The sequence below is a fragment of the Ailuropoda melanoleuca genome, chromosome 18 (assembly GCF_002007445.2).
Source record: "Ailuropoda melanoleuca isolate Jingjing chromosome 18, ASM200744v2, whole genome shotgun sequence".
Taxonomy (NCBI): Eukaryota; Metazoa; Chordata; class Mammalia; order Carnivora; family Ursidae; genus Ailuropoda; species Ailuropoda melanoleuca.
This window is the reverse complement of record NC_048235.1, coordinates 16,278,149-16,297,998: the sequence shown is the minus strand read 5'-3', so window position 1 is coordinate 16,297,998 and position 19,850 is coordinate 16,278,149. Positions and strand designations below refer to the sequence as shown.

Here is a 19,850-nt window from a genome sequence, read left to right as displayed (position 1 = left end):
TAAACATGTACAAAATCCGTTCCTCTAAATTCTGGGGATCATTTTTTCTCTTGATTGACTTCTTGTGATTTCCCCATCAGTTCCTAAATCAACCACCTTTTATTAATATATAAAAATATATGTTATATTAATATATAAAGGCAAACATGCTACCCAAGATGTTGACACTCTGTCCAATTACACCAGTATGTCAGGGACACACCTATGCACACCTCCTTCTGCCAGTCAGCAAATCCTCAGTCCTACTGAGAAAACTATTGTTGTTTCAGGATCCAGAGTACTGATACTCGGTTTGAAATAGTGTTGGATTCCTCTGGTTACTTAATAACCAAGAACATAAGATTTTACTAGAATGATCCTCAGTTTATGACTAAATTTTGTTGTCATTTAAAGCTGTTATATTTTGTGCCCCAAAGATGTAAAAAAAAAATTTTTTTTTCACCTGTGCTGTTTAACCAAATGGAGAATGGAAAAAGAGAGGAAGGAAACTCAAACTGGGCAAGGAAAAAAAATTGAATCAATTATAACATGTTAATCCTTCCCACTTGTAATTTTTTTTCTCTTAGAAATTATTTACAAATGAATTATATACCTTAAAATAGTACCTTGATTCCAATGCTATTTCAACAGACCTTTATCTGACATTCTTCCACCTTCCTGGTCTGCTGCTTCTTTAAGCTAAAGGCAGAATTTCTTCTAAAGCTCATACTTGACCCCACGTTCTTGATCCTGTCTTTACTAGAATTAAGTGATGCTGTCTTACAATTTCAGGTGTCAATTACGTGTATGACAGTAGTTATTATGTACATGACAATCACTGTAACGATCCTTCCTCAAGCCTCAACCTCAAGCCACAGCAAAACTGATTTTTATCTCTAAAAATCAAAGGATTCACTGCTCTCATACTCATACACCACGTGCTCCATTGTTCAGTTAAACAAACTGGCTCCTTGGGGCGCCTGGGGGCTCAGTAGGTGAGGCATCTACCTTTGGCTCAAGTCTTGATCCTGGGGTCCTGGGATGGAGCTCTGAGCCCCACGTTTGGGGAGGGGGAGGTCCCTGCTCAGTGGGGAGTTTGCTTGTCCCTCTGCCCCTCACCCCCCCACAAACTCATGCCCTCTCTCTTACTCTCAAATAAATAAATGAAATCTTACCAAGAAAAAAAAAAAAGCTGGCTCCTTCACTCAGCTAATTTCTACTGAAGAATAATACAACCCAGTGGTTAAGAAATGGGCTCTGGCTTTAGTAGACCCGGTTAGAATCTAGTTCTTTCACTTGACAGATGAGTGGTGTTTGTAACTTCTTTAACCTCTTACAGGCAGTGGAGATATTATGCATGGTAGTTGGCCTGTAATAGGTGTTTAATAAATGTGAGAGATTATTTTCATCTGGGATATATTTGCCAAGAGAATATCTTATTAGAGATAAAACACATATGCACAGAAAATATCTCCGGCAGTTCTTTTTGTCTTGACCTCATAAATACGCCAAAAAAAGTTTCAAAGCAATGGCTCAGGGTATCTGAGTGGGCTTGTTTAAGCACCAAGCTGTAATGATTAACCATGGGGATAGAAAGGCAGGATACAGTCCCCAGAGGACCAAGCATCCAGGCAAAGGATAAGGATCTGAATGCAAACACAGAACCAAGATATTGCCCATAAAGTGAAAGGTAAAGATGGTAAAGATGAGAAGAAGTGTATAAAATGGAATCTGGTTTCCAGCAGCGCAACGCTAAAGCCCGACTAAGAAGATCTGGTGTCTTCCACAGCTTGCTCCTTTTAAAGACTTATTCTTAGCCTCTTACCCTATAGGAGATAATGAGAAAAAAAGAAATCAAATTATTTGTCCAACTCCTGAAGAGTTAATAAGTCTAGCTTTGTACATTAAGTACGTGAAGGACTTTTTTTCCTGCAACTAAGATAATGGTTAAAAATTGCAGACTTGGAGTTAGACCACCTGAGAAGAAGGAAGGCAAATGTCATGAATAGCCTTGTAATGGATTAGTAAAAAGATCCCAGATATTTTCAAGAGCAGCAAAGACAGGTAGCAGGAATTTGGAAATAGAGGGACAATTGAGAAAAGTTTGGCCTATGATGATAAATGAATTGAGGAAAGTCAAAAATATATTTAAGGAAAAGAATAGTTCCCATCCCAGTGAAGAATTTGTAGATGAGAAGCTTGGAAGCCAGGTCAGCTTTGGAAGGTTCTAGAGGCCACCAAGCCAGAGAAGGTGCACTACTGCCATCTTTGGAGTTACTTTGCTAAAAGCCAATATCCTAAGCTTTAGTTCCTGACAACAACTTAGCCTTGGCTGATGATAATTTTCCTACCGGAGAAAGCAATCTTCCTTGGATGGTCTTGGTGGGTCTCAAGATTTCTATCTGCTGTATCAACATGTCCAAAACTGATTTTTTTCTCCTCAACTCTTTTGTGTCAATACGCAAACTCCAAGAAACAGACACCAAAGGGAATTAAATGTGCAGGGATTTTATGAAGGCAAATGCTGATGAGGTCAATAGTGTGCAGATAATTGTCCAACAACTCAGTCTCTACTGAGTTCTCCTTCTACAGGGAGAAGACCTGATTTGTAATGTTTGCATATTGCTTGTTGTAATTACTCCCACTGTAACCCATTTCAGGCTATCAACATGGTGTCCCTGAGCCCAAGTTGAGAAGAGATGCACGCAATCCTCTTGAGCCGGTCCCTGCCCAGTAGGATCCAGCACCACCCTATTGTAAGTGCAACAGGGAGGGGGCATGCTAAGGCTGCACCCCAAAGTGAAGGAGAGAGGGAAAGAAGGTTGGATGGGAGTTTGGATGACTGCTTAGGCCAGCCAAAGTTGGCCATCAGAGAAATTCTGTCTGTCCCAGGAATGGGTCTGCACTAGTAGCCCTTCTGCTCTGGGTCATACTCAAGAGAAGCCTGCAGGAAGCATGGCTCATGCACAGATGCTGCGATAGATTTCAAAACTCAGCACCGGACCCTGGTCAATTTCACTCCCTGTAATTAGAGGTCTTCCCCGTGCATTCTTATGGCCACCATACCTTTCCAACTTCTTTCTCCCACTGAAACTTGTTTCCATTTGAATGCTCTTACCTCATAAAGGCTAACCATGGGAACAATGACTTTGATAAGTTGACCAAAAGCATGTAAGGAAGAACAAGTCAGCCCATCAATTTAAAAAACAACTGATGTCCAAAATAAGATGAAAATTCATAAATGGAAGTCAATCAAAGTAAAAAGTTGTAAGTAAGCCAAATGCTGAATAAAATAAGACAAACATAACATCCAGGGAAAGAGCATTTTGTGGAAGACTCACACTGAAATAAAGTGACATACACATGGGCACTTACATTTCAATTTAGAATAACAAGCCCTCATTTAAATTTCTATGGGCAAAAGAATCATAAGCTAGACATGATTTTAAAATAATGATTATAGTATGCAGACATGTCAAATACTACTTTCATTTGTTTAGTTAGAGGAATGCACCCACATGGATTTTTTTTTAATTAGATAATAGAGAGATTTAAAATGAAAGTCCAACAGAACCCTGTTCCTCCCCTCTCCTATTCAGATCCTGGTCTCCAGGGTTGTTGTGATGGACATTTTGACGCATCTCCCAGATCTCCCAGCAAAGAAGGCCTTGCTGTCCTTGTTGCGGGGAGTACCATGGGCAGATAGGCTGCAGCTGTGAACCCCTTCAAGAAATGCCTCAGTGGCAGAGAGCCACCTTGCTCAAGGGCACTCATATGCAGTGACACATCACATCCGTGGCACATCGATGAGGCCTGGGCCAACTTGATCCCGCTCTGGATGACTCTAGTCCAAAAGGCCATTTTAGCTCCAGAGCTCCTCCTGTGCTTGGTCAAGGCAGTCTGTCACAGGGCTTCCATCTCAGCTAGACTTCCCCCTCTGCATATTCCTGCTTCCTTCCCCTCCACTGAGAAGGCCTTGGTCAAACTCAGAGAAGCAGAGAGCAGAATGCTGGTTGCAAGGGACTAGGAGAGGGAGAAATGGGGAGTTGCTCATCAGCAAGGATAAAGCTTCAGCTATACAAGATGGACAAGTTCTAGAGATCTGCTGAGCAACACCATGCCTATGCTTCACAGCCCTGTATTGGGCACTGAAAAGTTTATAAGACAGTAGATCTCATGCGGTGTTCTTACTATAATAAAAATAAAAGGCAAAGAGAAAAGAAAGAAAAGAACAGGGAAATAGGGGTATTTTACAAAAAACATCATGTAAACATGTAATTTAACCACTTGGAAAATATGTATCAGGTTTTAATACAAGAAGGAAGGCAGGAAGGCAGGAAGGAAGGGAGGGAGGGAGGGAGGAAGGAAAGAAGAATCTTGATCTCCAAAGCATTCCCTAAACACATAAAGAACCTGCATGCTAAACTCCTACTCGGCATCCGCTCCCGTAGACTGGGACCCAACCTGCAATGAGAAGTAGCCACTTTTTCGAAAGTTTTTACTGAGGTACAATTTACATACAGAAATGAGACATCTAAATTTCCAGCTCAATATATTTTCACAAACTGAACACAAGATGTAATCAGATAAGCAGAGAACATCTACAGCAACTCAAAAGAGACAACACATTTCAGTGACTCTTTAAAATGTCTCATCAAATTTTAACTGAGTGTAACAGTTTTTTAATGGATGCAAAGAGAAGAAAGAAAGGAAAAATCTTACATTATTGCCTAAGATAGTGCTCAGAGCTCAAACAAAAGAAAAAGAGATTTAGACTTTAAATGCAAAGCTTAGAGTATTATATGTAGTGTAATACTGTCCTCAATATTTATATTGTTTAAAACTGACCTGTGAGTGATGCTCATTAACAGAGAAGGGCTCGTTATAAAATAAATAGGATGCATGAGCCTCGACAGGGTGTCTGACTTCCGCAGGGAAGCGGGTGCGTGGTGGGGCGATCCCACCAAGCAGCCACCAGGCCCTCCTCTGTGGGTTCTGCAGCTCGTCTTGCTCATCTTTTACCTCCCCAAGTGCAGCAACAGAGTCCAAGAAACTCCTGATGAGATTCTCTTCTCAAAGCAGGTGTGTGGAGCCCGTTCTTCATTTCCCAGAAACTGGAGAACTGGAAGACAAGGAGAATCAAGGGAAGGCAGAGTGACAGCTCGAAGGAGAGGGCGCAATTTGAAGCATCAAGGAGAGCAGAGACTCGAAGAGAAGCTAAGCTCCCTCCAGGACCCTCCCTTTACCGCACCCCCCTCACCACACATCTCACACAGCACATACCACAGACACACACATAGCACACTACACACATATCACACACACCGTACACACATACCACGTGCCACAGACACATATCACACAACACATACACCACACACACCAAATATTACAGACACACCATACACACCCAAACACACCACACATAACACACCCTGTTCACATTTCTCACCCAGCGGGCAATCTACCTCTCCTGAGCACCCTGGACATTTATTTCCCATCCCGATGGTGAGCCGGCGACCCCGGCGCTCTGCGAAGAGAGGCTCACCTTCACCAAAATGAAATCAAACAGTACTGGTAGAGGAAGAATTTCCATTTGAACCAAGTACTGTTAAAAACAACCCAGGAAAAAAAAAAAAAACACCTGCTCTGAATATTGCGACTTCTAATTCAGAAGAGTTTACCATTTGAATCATGAACTGGAAGAGTCAATGAGTTAAATAGAAGGCAATATTTGAAATGCTCAAGAATTTTTAGGAAAACTTCCTAAGGGATGAGGAGAGAGAACTAAAATAAGGAATGAAAAAGGTCCAGCGACATGCTTAAGGTAGAGCTTCCCTCAAGAATGGAAACCAGGACGTCCAGGTCAGGAACGCAAGTAGGAGAAGGCAATCTTGTGAACTCAGAGTAAGTTCATGGTCAGAACGGTAGGAAATAGAGCCACAGAAGGCAGTATTCAAAAATGCAGAGTCCAGCAAATGCAGATGCCAAAGCTCGGAAAGGACCTGCTAACGATTAGTACCTCTTTCATAGTTACCCTTTAAATCAGGCAGTGTTGTAACTGTGTTCTACCATTCGCCGCAACCGTCCGCTGAGGCAGATAGGCTGTGGACCTCGTGTTGCTGATGAGGGCGCAGAGAGGGCGCACCTCGCCCAAGGCCGCACGGTTAGGAAGCGGTGAACCTGTGCCCATTGTCTCTGCATCCAGCCAACCCAGAGGCTGATACACCATGAAAATGGTAAGCGGTAGCTTCAGGCCCCTCACTGTCTGCGACCCTTTAAGACCCTAGACTTCGTAACTTTTTATCATTTTATCTTAAAAATGACTCCCTCCGTTTGTACAAGCTCCAGGCTTTGCAAAGTTGGCCCCTTCCTGCCGCCTGTCAGTAAGAAAGCTGCTAACAGGACATCCCAGGTAGGCGAGCTGCTGATCATGTTGTTGTTATTTAGAGACCTGCGGTGGGGGAGGGGCGATGCTGTCCAGACTTTTGCATGTGGTGGCACACATCCAACATGTTTTAAAAGGAGGAACTCATCGCAGCTGATGGTGACCGTTGCAAGCCCCACCCGCAGGCTGACGGCTCAGGGTCTCAGACCACCTCTAATCCACCAGAGCACCACCGAGTGAGGTGAGGTGAGTGGGGAAGCCTGCGCCCCCGTTCCGCTGGGTGCAGTGCTGTGAGGGCTAGCAGGGCTAAGGACCAGCCAAGTTCTCACCAAGTCCTCAGAGCCCAGAGCAAAGGTGTCAGATTGCCAAGGAATGAAAATAAGATTACTACTGTAAAAGTAGTTTCTAGTTTTATTTTCTATTTATTAGATTGATTTACTGTTTAGTTTTTATTTGCGTCCACAGTGATTTAACATACAGTGTGAGATTAGTTTCAGGTACATAATATAGGGATTCAGCACTTCCATATATCACCCAGTGCTCATCCTGACATTGCCCCTCCTGAATCCTCATCTATTTAACCCGTCCCCCCAGCCACTTCCCCTCTGGTAACCATGCATTTGTTCTCTATAGTTAAGAGACTGTCTCGGGTTGTCTCTCTCCCTTTTCCTCTTTGCTCATTTGTTTCTTAAAGTCCACATATTTTCGAAATCATATGGCATTTGTCTTCCTCTGACTCACTTTGCTCAGCATTATACCCTCTAGCTCCATCCACGTCCTTGCAAATGGCAAGATTTCACTTTTTTATGGCTGAACAATACTCCATTGTGTATACATACCACTTCTTTATCCATTCATTGATCAGTGGGCATTTGGGCTGCTTCCATAATCTGACTGTTGTAGATAATGGTGCTCTAAACATAGGGGTGATGCGTCCCTTTGGATTAGTGCTCTTGAGTTCTTTGGGCAAATACCTAGTAATGCAATTGCTGGATCATAGGGTAGTTCTATTTTTATTATTTTAATATTGATTTACTTTAAAATTAGGTAATATATGCTCACAAGTGTGAAGGTGAAAAGGACTTTCATAAAAGATAAGAAAACAATGCATAGAGATTTTCTTTCCCTTCAGTGAATTTTAAGTTAACACTTTTCCCCCTAAAATAGGACACCTATTTGGAAATATTTTGACGATTTTGGTGCCAATGTTTTCCACATTCCACACAAGCTTTCTGTGGCTCTTCTGTCCCCTTTCTAATAAATTGCAAAATGGAGTCTCTAAGGGAAAGTGTCAGGAAGGGAGGGGCTAAAAAAAATTCCTCATGCCCCATGGATTAATTGCTTTTCTGTGTTTTCCCATAATCATCATAACACATACTATTTTCCACAGTTTGAGAAGAGAAAGCAAAGGCTCAGAGTGTTAAAAGAATTTGTCAAAGTGGAAACAGTTACCTTGCTGGGAAGTTAAGTGTTCCAGCTAAGGGCTGTTAATTTCAAAGCCCTAGCACTACTGCCCAATTCCTCCCAGGATGGGATTTTTTGAAATAAATGCAGTGCTTCTGGCAAGACCGTAGGGCAGGGGAAGCACGTTCTCTCACTTGTCCCAAAACCGTGTGTCTGCATCTTCAGTGTGGAAATGCCAGTGAGTTAAAGCTTCCAGACTACCTGCGGCGCACATAAAACTTTTGTAGGGGATTGCAGAACCTGCAGACATGCCTGCAGGATCCACGGGCAGCTCCCGTGCCTGCAGGAGACACGCTGGTGAATAATTAAATATACACCCAGAGGTTTATGTCCATGTCATTCATCACAGCGTCATGTACAATAGCAACCAATGGGGAACCATCTAAATGCCCCAAGGTAGGGGAATGATTAGGGCCACTCATATAATGAAATATCCCTGCCAATAAAAATCATATTTCCCAAGACAATTACATTTAATGCACGATCCTATATTATTCCTGGATGCTAGAAGACTGAAAAAAAAAAAAACCAGCTATAAAGAACATTACAAGGCTAAAAGGCTAATTGGGAAATTTTTAATATGATAATTTACCAAATAATATCATTTGTTGAAGGTTGAATGTAAAAATAAATGTAATTTAACAAAAGTGGGTTAATTTTTAGAAAATACATACTTATATATTTAGGGATAAAAAGTCATATTTTGAAGAAATATCTTATGATAAGAAAGATGCTCAAACATAAAATTAAGATAATTTTCATGTTGCTTAAAATACATATGCATAGAAAACAAAACAAAAAAGACTAGAAAGACACCATAATATAAGCATCGGTAATCTCTGGGTAGTGAGATCATATGCAATTTTTAAAATTTTCTCCTTTGTACATCTTATGTTTCTTGAATTTTCCTACTGGGGCCTACTATTGATCTGTTCCCACACCTTTAAGGTATAGGCACAGGGGGAAATTCAATAGTAGAGAAGGGTGATTGGGTACACCGCTGGGCTGTATCACTAAGACGGCCTTGTAAAGTATCCAAAGTGAGATGAGGTGCTGAAGTAAGTTATGTTGTTGGGGGAAGGGGCAGTTAGAGCAGGAGGGTAGATAAAGACCTCATGTTAAGAGTTAATGGGGTTTTATTGGTTAATTAGATTTCAGGGGAAAAGATGTGTAATATTTTATTTTATTTTTATTATTTTATTATTTTTATTTTTAACTAGGCTCCACGGCCAGTGTGGAGCCCGATGTGGGGCTTGAACTCATGACCTGAGCCACCCAGGTGCCCCATAATATTTTTAAGGTACTCTAGGACAAGCAAAGACAATTTTTTTAAAAATAAAAAAATCAAATTGCAATCCTGTGTGGGAGATCACTGTTGATGTCCTCTGCCCTCAGGAGTCGACATACCACCTCTCCTCTAGCCAGTAGGTGGAGAGGGAAATGGCTGGGATGCTGGATTCCATTTTGTGATGTGCACTATGAGACGCTACTTGTGACTTGCTATCTCCTGGGGAAATCTTCCACGAAGGAAGGGGTAGAAGAGAGATTTGGGAAGGAGAGAAGGCGTTAATAGGATGGAAAGGGGATAGTTTGAGTAGTGGTGGCAGGTCCCATGTGGGACACCATTCGTATTTGAGAAAATGTCTTTGTCAAATGTTCAAAGGCACAGGCAGAGAGACCAGGCCCTGGAACAATGCAAAGGGGTGAGTTTGCCATGCAAGGGAGTGCACCTCTCAACTGCTGATTCCAGCTACTCTCCCTCCCATCCCCACCAGAACATCTGCTGGCTTGGAGTTTAAGTCGGGAAGACTTGAGTGAAAATTTTCTTGCCATTTTTTCATGGTTGCTTATGCAAACTCAGCGGAATAAACAGTATGGATTCAATCTTCCGCACACACCTGATGGGTGGCAGGACCATACAGACAATGATCTTCATGGGATGACTTTGCCAGAGGAAAAAAATAGGCTGGTTTCCTTGATAATACCAGCGCCTTTGGGACAAGGGGGGAAAAAGGAGCTACCAACTCAGCTACACCACAATTTAATATAATGTAATATAATGCACACTAAGTTAGAATGTAGGACCTTTCCATTCATTTATTAAAATTTTTAAAAATCAATGTGGGTTTTTTGTAATTGAGAAAGATACAGTACTAATATATTTGGTGTTGCTGTTCGTGATTTGTTTCTTAGATTTTTGAGGTGATAAATTAAGAATAAAATTCAATAAAATTTTAAAAAGTGGTGAACAGCTACAAATTGTTCCAAGAGAGTGTGATTGGTTCCCTCCACAGTTCTCTGATTCTAAGTATATGTGATGTCAGGGTGAAAATCCAAACAGTGAATACAGAGAACAGAAGAGACCATGATTTAGGACTCAAAGACTAGTTCAGATCTGCTCCCCTGCCTGTGAGGACACAAGATGAATATACGTAAGGTTGAAAGAGAAAGCAGGTCTAGATTAATGAGAAGGGTGAATATCAACCCTAAAATAAACCTGGTTAGCTATCCTCCCTCACTTGCTTACCTCCCTCCCTCTGATTTTCTATGCTCATTAACAGATTCAATTATTAATCTTCCCCCAGCTTAGTCTCTCATTTAAAGACCAAAATCTGTGATAAACATTTTTCTTAATAATCTTGCAGTTGTGTGTGGGTTCAATCCTGTCCGTCTTCTTGTCTGAGCCTGAAAACACAGAGAGTGACTTCTGTGAGTGGGAGGAGGCGGTAAGGGGTACCCCCTCCGTGATGGGTGCCATTCTGCAATGTGAGCAAGGAGGAAGGGTTAAAACAAACAAACAAACTCACAAACGTACAGAGGAAAAGCAACAACGATCCTGCAGGGACAGAGCGCGAAGAATGGGGAGCATAAACACAGACCTCCAGCAGGTTATCTGAGACCAGCCAAAAGGTCTGCTCACAAAGCTTCTTCACAAACCCAGCATGCTGGGATGGAGAGTAGACTTGATTTCACCTTCCAGTGATTAAAAGCCTTGTGCCTGTAGCAAGTAGCAAAAGCACAGAAAATAACCGTATAAAAACTTCAGTGAAGTCATTTGGCGCCCACCCTTGATACAGTTATTGAAAAGAGACTTTGCTCTGTGATCTTTGAACACACTCACAGAAGGTTCCAGCCTCTTGTGGGTATAGTAACATGAATGATATGATGATATCCACGCCTATATTTGCAGCGCTCTGAACACATAAGCCTTCCTGAGTACAGACACTCCAGGTGCCATGGGATGGGAAGAAAATCAGCTTCTCAGTGGAGGTTGAGTCTTGAGTCCCTCTCACCAACCCTGAAAAGGAGACCCATGCATCTGCCCTCCCCCCAACCCAGCCCCAGCCCCAGAGGAGTTAGGATTGCCCCAGCATGCAAAGCTCTGCGCGTGAAACAAAGACACATTCGAATAGCAGAGTTCTTCTGTAGAGTCAAATAAATAAAGACACTCAAAAACATGACATATATTTATAAAACTGGCCTATGACAGTGGGTTCAGGGATAATAGGGGCAAGTACTATCTCTGCAGTTTTAGTGACCAGCATATATGTGGGGCAGTCTACATAAAGAATTTGGTTCAAGACAGGATATGATCAGCCTTCTATGATGTTGGTTGTCGGATTTGTGGCTCAAGTTAATGGAAACTCTTGGGGGGGGGATGGCTTTCCTTTCAGATCACCCGATATTAATAGTGTCAATGCAGTAATCATCTTAATTAATAATCATGTGTTGGTCTTAGACCTCATCCTTAGCGAAGGCTCCAGGCCATCTTCCTCAGACATAACTGTTCAGTGAGCAGATGGTAAGCGGGCCTGTGTTCGTCCCTTCATTTGGGAGGCAAGGGGAGAAGATAGGCCTCAGAGCCTCTTGGAAAGAGGCTGGAGGGAAGCTGTAGATGAGGGACTCGTCTGTCCCATTGTAGAATGCTATATGTCCAGACTCATAGTCTAAGAAGACACCAACCTTATGCACAGGCTCTCTGACATGTTGACCTTTTAAAGGTGATGAGACCCAAAGACTATAATCATCTCCAATTTTTAAGCCTATAAGTGAGAAGAGGTCCCCCGGTGGCTTTGGGAGATTGCCCTTTCTGCTCACTGAGTCCTTGCAAATGCCCACTTCCCACTCAGTCTTGTTGCCCACCTCCACCTCCCAGTAATGTCTCCCACAGGTGAAGAGCTGAGCACCCAGCACAGTTGCAGACTGGTCGAATCGTTCTGGGTTATCGGGTAAGTGCTGTCGGATTCCTCCGTGTCTCACGCTCTTCAGATCCTCAGACAAGACAAGATAGGCATTGGCTGTAGCTGGGTCCAGAGTTACATCTGCTGCAAGAGGAGAAAAGAATGAATCCTCCCCTGCATTCTTGAAAACCCTCTTATATACGTGGAATTTAAATTAAATTCTTAGTTTCCAATCTTATTTTTTAAAATATAACTTAGGTAAGTGTGGTGAGGATTTTTGTTTTGCTCAGAACAGAATCTCTGAGTCCTTCTCGCACTATTTCACAAACGCCAAGAGTAAATTTCTAAAAAGACACAGATGTGAGTCATGGGGATGGTGACATTTAGCCTGCCTGAGAGGGGAGAGAGGACTCTGATGGAATGGAATGGAAGTTGTTCTGTTTACAGCATAGGTTTAAAACTCAGAGCTATTTATCCACACAGGGCACGCCCTGGCCTTTGTATTCACTTGAGCCAAGGTTGGCTGTGGTTCTTTACCTGTGGCCGGGAGGGGAAAGGGAAGAAGAGAGACAGAGGCACTTATCCTTTTCTGAACTGCTAAGGTGCCAAGCATTTTCTGTACATTATCTCATTTAATCATGGCACTCCCCCCCCCATCTTTATAGAAGTGGAAACTGAGGCTCACAAAGGTTAGGAAACTTGACCAAGATTACAAGGTCACTGCGTGTTTGCACAGCAGTTCCCAATCAGCATGTTTCGTCATGTCAGGCTTAAATGCGGCCTCATAGGAGCTAGTGCGAGCACCCGAGACCAGTCGATAAGTACATTGTGAACCAGACTCCCCTCTCCTATCTTCTGAGAGGAGGTCACAGAAGAGGCCTCCATCACAGACCCCTGAGACAAGACTAAGTGCCCCTACCACACAATTTCATACTTTTATTTGTAAATCAAATCCTAATCATCACTCATTATTTGAGATGAATGTCTGTCCCGATTCCTCTGAAAGTTCTATAAAAGCAAAGTCAAGCCTGTGTTATTCACTGTAAGAAAGCTCAGAACTGAAAAGCATGGTGCAGGGCACATAGTAGGCACTTATCAAATATCCACTGAATCCAAACCCCGTTAGAACTTCCTCTGAAGGTCAGACTGTCAACAAGGTAAACGTTGAAAACTCAAGCTAACCTCTCTTGGTCTTAGCCAGCCTAAATATCTAGAGCATTCTAAAAGGATAGTTTGAGGGGCGCCTGGGTGACACAGTCAGTTAAGTGTCTGACTCTTGGTTTAGGCTGATCATGATCTCAGGGTCTTGAGATCAAGCCCCGAGTCTGACCTTGCACTGGCCGTAGAGCCAGCTTGAGACTCTCTCCCTCTGCCCCTCCCCCCGCTGCTCCCTCTCTGTCTCTGTCTCTCTCTCAAATAAATAAATCTTTAAAAAAAGTTTTTTAAAAATAAAAGGATAGCTTGAATGTTGCCGCATTAGGACTTAAAGTTTAAGTAGCTTTTATGCCGACAAGAACGGGTAGAAAAGCAGAACCCCCTGAGAGGGTGTTTGTGTATATGCAAGGGAAAGAAACAGACAAAACAGAACCAGGAAAACAAACAAAGGAGGTGCCAGGACTCCTTAGACAGAAAACAAAGGGAGATGAGACATCAACCAAGTCTGCTTCTGTCTGCTCCAGAGCAGAGAGGGTCTGCGGCCCAGCCCTCCCTGGTGTTTCGTGCTGACTCAGGGTGCCTTTGCTGAGAGCCTGTCCCCCAGATGGTGAACAGTCTATGTCAGAGGAAACTGCCTAAAAGCTTGCTTTTGCATTCCTCAGCATACCCAGGAGTTAACTCCACAAATCCCGGGAGGTTTGACAAATCAGGCTGACTTACTGCTGAATTTTTTTAGCATCTCCCGCATTCCGGTGATGCGGCACAGAGTCAGTTTCGTGGTCGTGGCCTCTGGACACTGAAGCAAGAGGGGCTCACTCCTGCAAGAGGGCAGAGACCGTCACTCTGCATCCCCTGCACAGACCGCGTGACCTGCTCCAACATGAGGTCCCACTCATTTCGCCCCCCTCATCCCCACCCTTGCAACCTTATCTCCGCAGTCCTCTAGCCCTGTAACTTACATCCCTGTACCAACTGAACACAGAGTGCAAACCTACCTCTCCAGTGTGCCTTTCACATCCTAAGGGGATAAAAGACACAGGGTTAGTATCCATGCACTTTGAAGTCCAGCAAAGCCAGACTCTGGTCCTTGGTAGTCTCACAGAATCCACTTTCCATGCCGCTAGAGCACCTTGAGTGGGCGAGCGTGTGGTGGGAACACATCCCCAGCTCCCTCCAGGTCTCCTGTGAACAGGAGACGGTTCTCACAATGACTAGACTCCTTTGTCCTTTTCTTTCCTCATACCATCACCTTGTCAAGAGAACCTGCTGGAAAATCACGAAGTCAAATAGCAGCCGTCTGTGGAGCCAGTCTAGGAGGAAGGACTGAAGTTGCAGCCGGCTCCCACAAATAGCACCTGCGGCCGGAGGCCCCCGGGGACACAGCAGTAGCCCAGGAAGGCTGCTGAGCAAAGGCAGTGAGGAACATGGGCTCTGGACACACTGCCTCATTCGGATCAGCAATCGTTCAAGGAGTGCCACTCTAAACCCACATCGTAGAGGACAAGCACCTGTAGTGCCCCTAACACTAATTAACTTCTCCAGGTTGTTGTGAAGATGAAATGTGATGGGCCAGCAGCACACAGGAAATGCTTGTTACGCTCAGAATAATCGACCAAGCTGACGTTGCAGACGGGCCCGCACAGCAGAAACTGGACTCATCATCAGGCTTGGTTTGGGCAGGTATTCCACTGGGTTTCTTTTTTTTCTCTCTCTTCAGACTTTATTTATGCTATAGAATATTAATTCTTAAGAAAAACTATGTTGGGGCCACAACTTAAGTTTCTCGGGTAAATAAAGAAAAACTTATTTTGCATGGCTTGAAAACTTATGGGTTATTACATGTTGTTGTTACCCCATTGGTTTTTCCCAGGATTCTTACCTTGAAAGATTCTATGATGGAGTTCTGACACGTGGACTCTATCTGTTCAATCATTTTGCTCAGGCTTCTTGTTTGCTGGGTCAGCTTGATCTCATTGTCCCTTAGTTTCTTCATGTTCTCTCTTTCCTCCTTTTCCAGTAACTGGAGCTGCAGCTGTTCCTCCTCCTTCAAAAACTGGTGCATTTTTGCATATTCTGACACAACAACCTGTTTACAGGCCTTTGTCTCTTCCTGCCACCAACACGCACACGCACACACCCACACACACGCGGGAATGATATTACAAAGTTAGCAGCAGAAATGCCTAAGTAGATTTTTAATCCTTACAAAGTCCTAGAGTTCTGCTGTGACAGGTTTTGAAGGCTGACACATAACATCTACTATATTAAGTAATTGGGTGGATCGTGTGATATTTCAGAAGGTATGTATGTATACAGTAGTCAACAAACCCCAAATTTCTATTCCCAGAAGCCTGTCATTTCTAGTAGGAAAACAAAAATAAGGAACTAGAGATGCACATCACAAATACTGTCATTTAAGAACTCAGTGTATTGGGGGAATCAGATTTACACACATATTTTAAACTCTAACTAAACATCTAGCTCTTTGTTAGACACCTCAGGTTCAAATCTGTGACTAATTCGAGCATTTGTTCAGGTGTACCAATCCAAACCCTTATTTGGCCTGTATTTCCCTTTGTCTTTATCTTTTTTATTTGCACTCTCTTTTGTCCCCCAAAGCATTTAAGATATTCCTTTTCTGTGGATTTTCATCCTATGTTGTCTATAACTTGTAATTTTAAATAATTATAATCAGAGCCTAATAGAGGTAGCCACCAACTTGTATGGGTGGACCAAGAAGGAAAAAATAAATAAGTAAGCAGGCCTGGGGATAGGGGAATTGTTTGAACTGAGTCTTAGGATTCCCAGGTGGACAAGCAGAGATACGCAGCCCAAAATAAGGACACTGCATATTGTAGGACTGTGATTAGAAAATTTTGCTTTCTTCCCCCCTGGTATTTCACTAAGTATCCCTTTAGTCCCCCTCATAGAATCATCTACAAGACCCAAAAGTAAGACAGATACTGACCTTGCATAATATTACTCTCTCCTTCTCATGGGTTAATATAACCTGAGTTTCCTTTCTCTTTTTATGCAAAAGATTTAGGATTTCCTGGAGTTTCTCCTGCAATAGAAACAAATTCTCTGTGGCAAAGGAGCAGAGCACCAGCCTGTGAAGAAGCCTCGAGGACCAACAAAAACAAGATGAGCGGGATCTAACACATGGGTGAAGCAGGATCCACGCCAAGTTCGTGGTCTGTGCCTGGAGACCAGCACCCACGATTGTCACCAACAGAGAATATTATGGGACTAAGTGACGGAACAGGATTTGTATTCTGAGATTTATATCAAGCAGCCAATCTTACTTTGTGATGCTCGTCAGCCTCACTCGAGGGATACGGTCTGTTTATTCCAAGACATTGAGTTGAGAGAGTGTTTACACCCTGCCCATCCTCAGAGAACACCTTAGTGCCTGCCAGCATTCGTCCATAGCTGTCTTGTTCGCCCTCAGTCTGCAGCACCTGGGACCGGAGCTGCCTGCCGATGCCAGCCAGCCTCCCCAAACGCTCATTGGGCTGGAAGTGTGGGCTCTCCAAGGTCCTCCAGCACTCAGGACAAGATAAAGGACTGTTGTGTTCCTCCCAGCTCCTCAGGAGACACACTAGACAAAAGCTGTGCCCACACTCGGTGGTCACGGGGCTGGTGAAATAGTCCAAGCAGATGAAGCAGGTCAGTTCTTCCCTCAGATTCTCCATCAGATCTGCTGTAGACATCTTCTCAAAGAAAGACATCAAGGCAAGGTCACGTCTCTATTTTGGGATTAGAAAAGTCCTCCCTGACGTTCTGTTGTTTTGAGTAACAAGTGAGTGATCAATTGCTATGCTGTTGATACAAGAAACTCTTACTCTCCTGTGTGCCTGATTTCACCAGTTGACACATACTCTCCCAACACAAAGCCAATTATGACTTAATGTGGAACCCTTGTACACTGGGGTCATCATCAACCCCAAACTTTTAAGGAATCTCTCACTGTGCAAGCCACATGCTGGATACTGAGGGTCCTTGCTCCTAACACAGTTCTCCTTTCAAGAGCGGGCCTGTGTGTGTGTGTGTGTGTGCGTGTGTGTAAATACATAGCACCAAGAAAACATTTAAGTATATTGATTTTGGGTTGGAAGGTTAGGTAATTTGGTGTAAGCCAGTACAGAGATTTAAGTTATGATGATCTCTAATAATATATGAATTAGAAATATGGTCCAAATCTTTTAGAAAACTCCACAAATGGAATCTAGTTGAGCAGCTGAAGGCAGAAAATTTTAATATATATTCCTCCTCTCATTAGGCCCTTTTATGTGCTTGACCAAAGCCTAAAATCTTTTTGCTCCTTAATGAGGTACTGTGTGCTTTTATTTAATTTTATTCATCCCAACAAAATGGGAATGAGTCCATTGAAATATTCTCTGACTTTAAATGCACAAAGGATTACCAGAGTTATATTTATTACTCTGCCCTCTAGACCATGATACTCACCTCTCCACCACCGTAGAAAGCCTGTAAAACATCATTCTGCTGGAAGTTGCCCCAAGAGTCCACACTATGGACTGGAGGGGAAAAAATTGTAATTTAGTATAAATATAATTTTGTTCACTTATTTTCATTCTTTGAAACTAGGCCTTCTTAAACCCCCTATCAGTTCTTACTGAACAGAAATCCAGTGTGCAGACATTTTTAGACCTATGAGAAAACGAATGTATAGTATAGAGACTGTGCGCAGTGACCACTGCGATTATGAGTGCCTTAACCTGTAAATTTACATGGCCATATGCTTATGAGGCAGTACTTGTCACGGCCGACCACCTGCTCACTGTCTGCCAGAAAGTGCAAACTTAAAAGCTCTTCCTTGGAGTCTAGCCCATTTCACCCTCCCATTAAGTTCCTCATACCTTATTTCTGTTCTTAGCCTATCACGCTCCGGCACTGACAACCATCCATGGGTCTCCATTACCCATGCCATTTCATTGATTCCTTTCTGACTTTCGTGGTTCCCACTGATTCTTCTTTCCACTTATCTCCAACAGGATGGTACGTGTTTCCTTACCTTGAACTTTTGTAAAAAAAAAAAAAAAAAAAAAAGTCTTCTGGACTGAAATGGTTTTTCTCCATTTTCTTTCCTCCTCCGGATGAGTCAAAACTCATCTTTCTGAACTTATTTTTTTTTAAGATTTTATTTATTTATTTGACAGAGATAGAGACAGCCAGCGAGAGAGGGAACACAAGCAGGGGGAGTGGGAGAGGAAGAAGCAGGCTCATAGCGGAAGAGCCTGATGTGGGGCTCGATCCCATAACGCCGGGATCACGCCCTGAGCCGAAGGCAAACGCTCAACCGCTGTGCCACCCAGGCGCCCCTGAAGTTATTAATCCAAATATTTTAATCATATGTCCTTGGTGTAGCATTTGTGAGTTACTGAGATGAGAATTTACGAAAACAAAAAACAACAGCAAAACACAGAGTTATACTAATGTAGATAGAAAGAGAGGTAGCAACATTTTGGGGTCAAGAAACCTCTACTCCTCGGATTACTTCTAGCCTAGTAATTGAGGTATAGCTTCACAATACTGTTTAGGAGTTAGTCGTAAGTAAGGATCTTGCAAAAAAAAAAAAAATCTGTAATAACACTAACTGCCTCCACGGGAAAAAGGATTCATGAACTACCACCTACAATCAGTGTGTTATTCCCACACAAACCTAGAAGGAGACTTTAACACTGACTGGGACCATTAGAATAAGGCTTACAATAGATATATGGTGCATCACAGATCCTGTATTCCACTTTGGAATGGGGAAACTGGCATGTTCTAAGTTCAAGTCACATTGATCTGTTCCATCCCATGTCCTTCCTTCAAGCAAACTCCTTTCATAATCTCCTTAACACAATAAACATATGTTATTCATCAGTGACTAGAATTCTTTGCACATAGCAAGGGCTCAGCTTCTTTGTAAATGAGTTGTAAATGAAAAAATAGAGGAACCATATTCTTATAGAACCACAGTCTTTTATCTAGCTGGAAACCAAGAAATTATATAGTCCAACTACCTTCTATAGATGGTGAAGAAAACTGAGGCTCAAATAAATTAAGTTGGTCCCCTGACTACTTGCTTACTACATGAGTCAGGTCAGGACTAGGAAACTGGGCCTCCTATCTCCCAGTCATTCTCCTTTGTCCATATACTACATTGCATCCCACCTGTTGACTTGTGAATGGTTGAAATTTTCCAGGTATCTCAATAAAACGAATATTTCTCAAATGTTTCAGAAGGAAATGGTGTGATGTTGTGACTGGTATCTCAAATCACTGACCACACTCATTATTGGGGATGCAGACCTCTTTACCATCTCTCACAACACATTGAGCTTAATTCATACATGATAAATTCACAGATAACTCCTAGATGAAGAGTGAGCCAGCCATCCCAAAACACATTATCCAGTCCTTAGGGCACTGCACTGCCAGACATGATTTCTGAGACTAACTCAAGGAGCTTCTTCTCTGACCTGTCTCCTGCTGAGAGAGGTGACAGTAGGAATACCCTAAGGTTTCCACAGTCACAACTGCCATCCACATGCTATTAGGGTTGGAGCACATGGAAAAGATGAATCTTAAAGATATAGTGAAAGCATCTTTATCAGTGAAGGCAGTGGACTAGATGGGGACTTATTTGAAAAACACATTGCTTGAAAGCC

The 19,850-nt window shown here is 42.8% G+C and overlaps 1 protein-coding gene across 1 annotated transcript; it reads right to left on the bottom strand.

Annotated features, from left to right (window-relative positions):
• Nucleotides 1–11,388: 11,388 nt before the first annotated feature.
• TRIML1 (tripartite motif family like 1) lies at nucleotides 11,389–16,898 on the bottom strand. Its single transcript, XM_002920675.3, has 6 exons — nucleotides 16,473–16,898; nucleotides 16,136–16,231; nucleotides 15,047–15,277; nucleotides 14,163–14,185; nucleotides 13,888–13,985; nucleotides 11,389–12,156 (listed from the first exon to the last, which is right to left on the bottom strand). The coding sequence occupies exons 1-6, from the start codon at nucleotides 16,896–16,898 to the stop codon at nucleotides 11,606–11,608; spliced, it is 1,425 nt and encodes a 474-aa protein (XP_002920721.2). The 3' UTR covers nucleotides 11,389–11,605.
• Nucleotides 16,899–19,850: the final 2,952 nt, after the last annotated feature.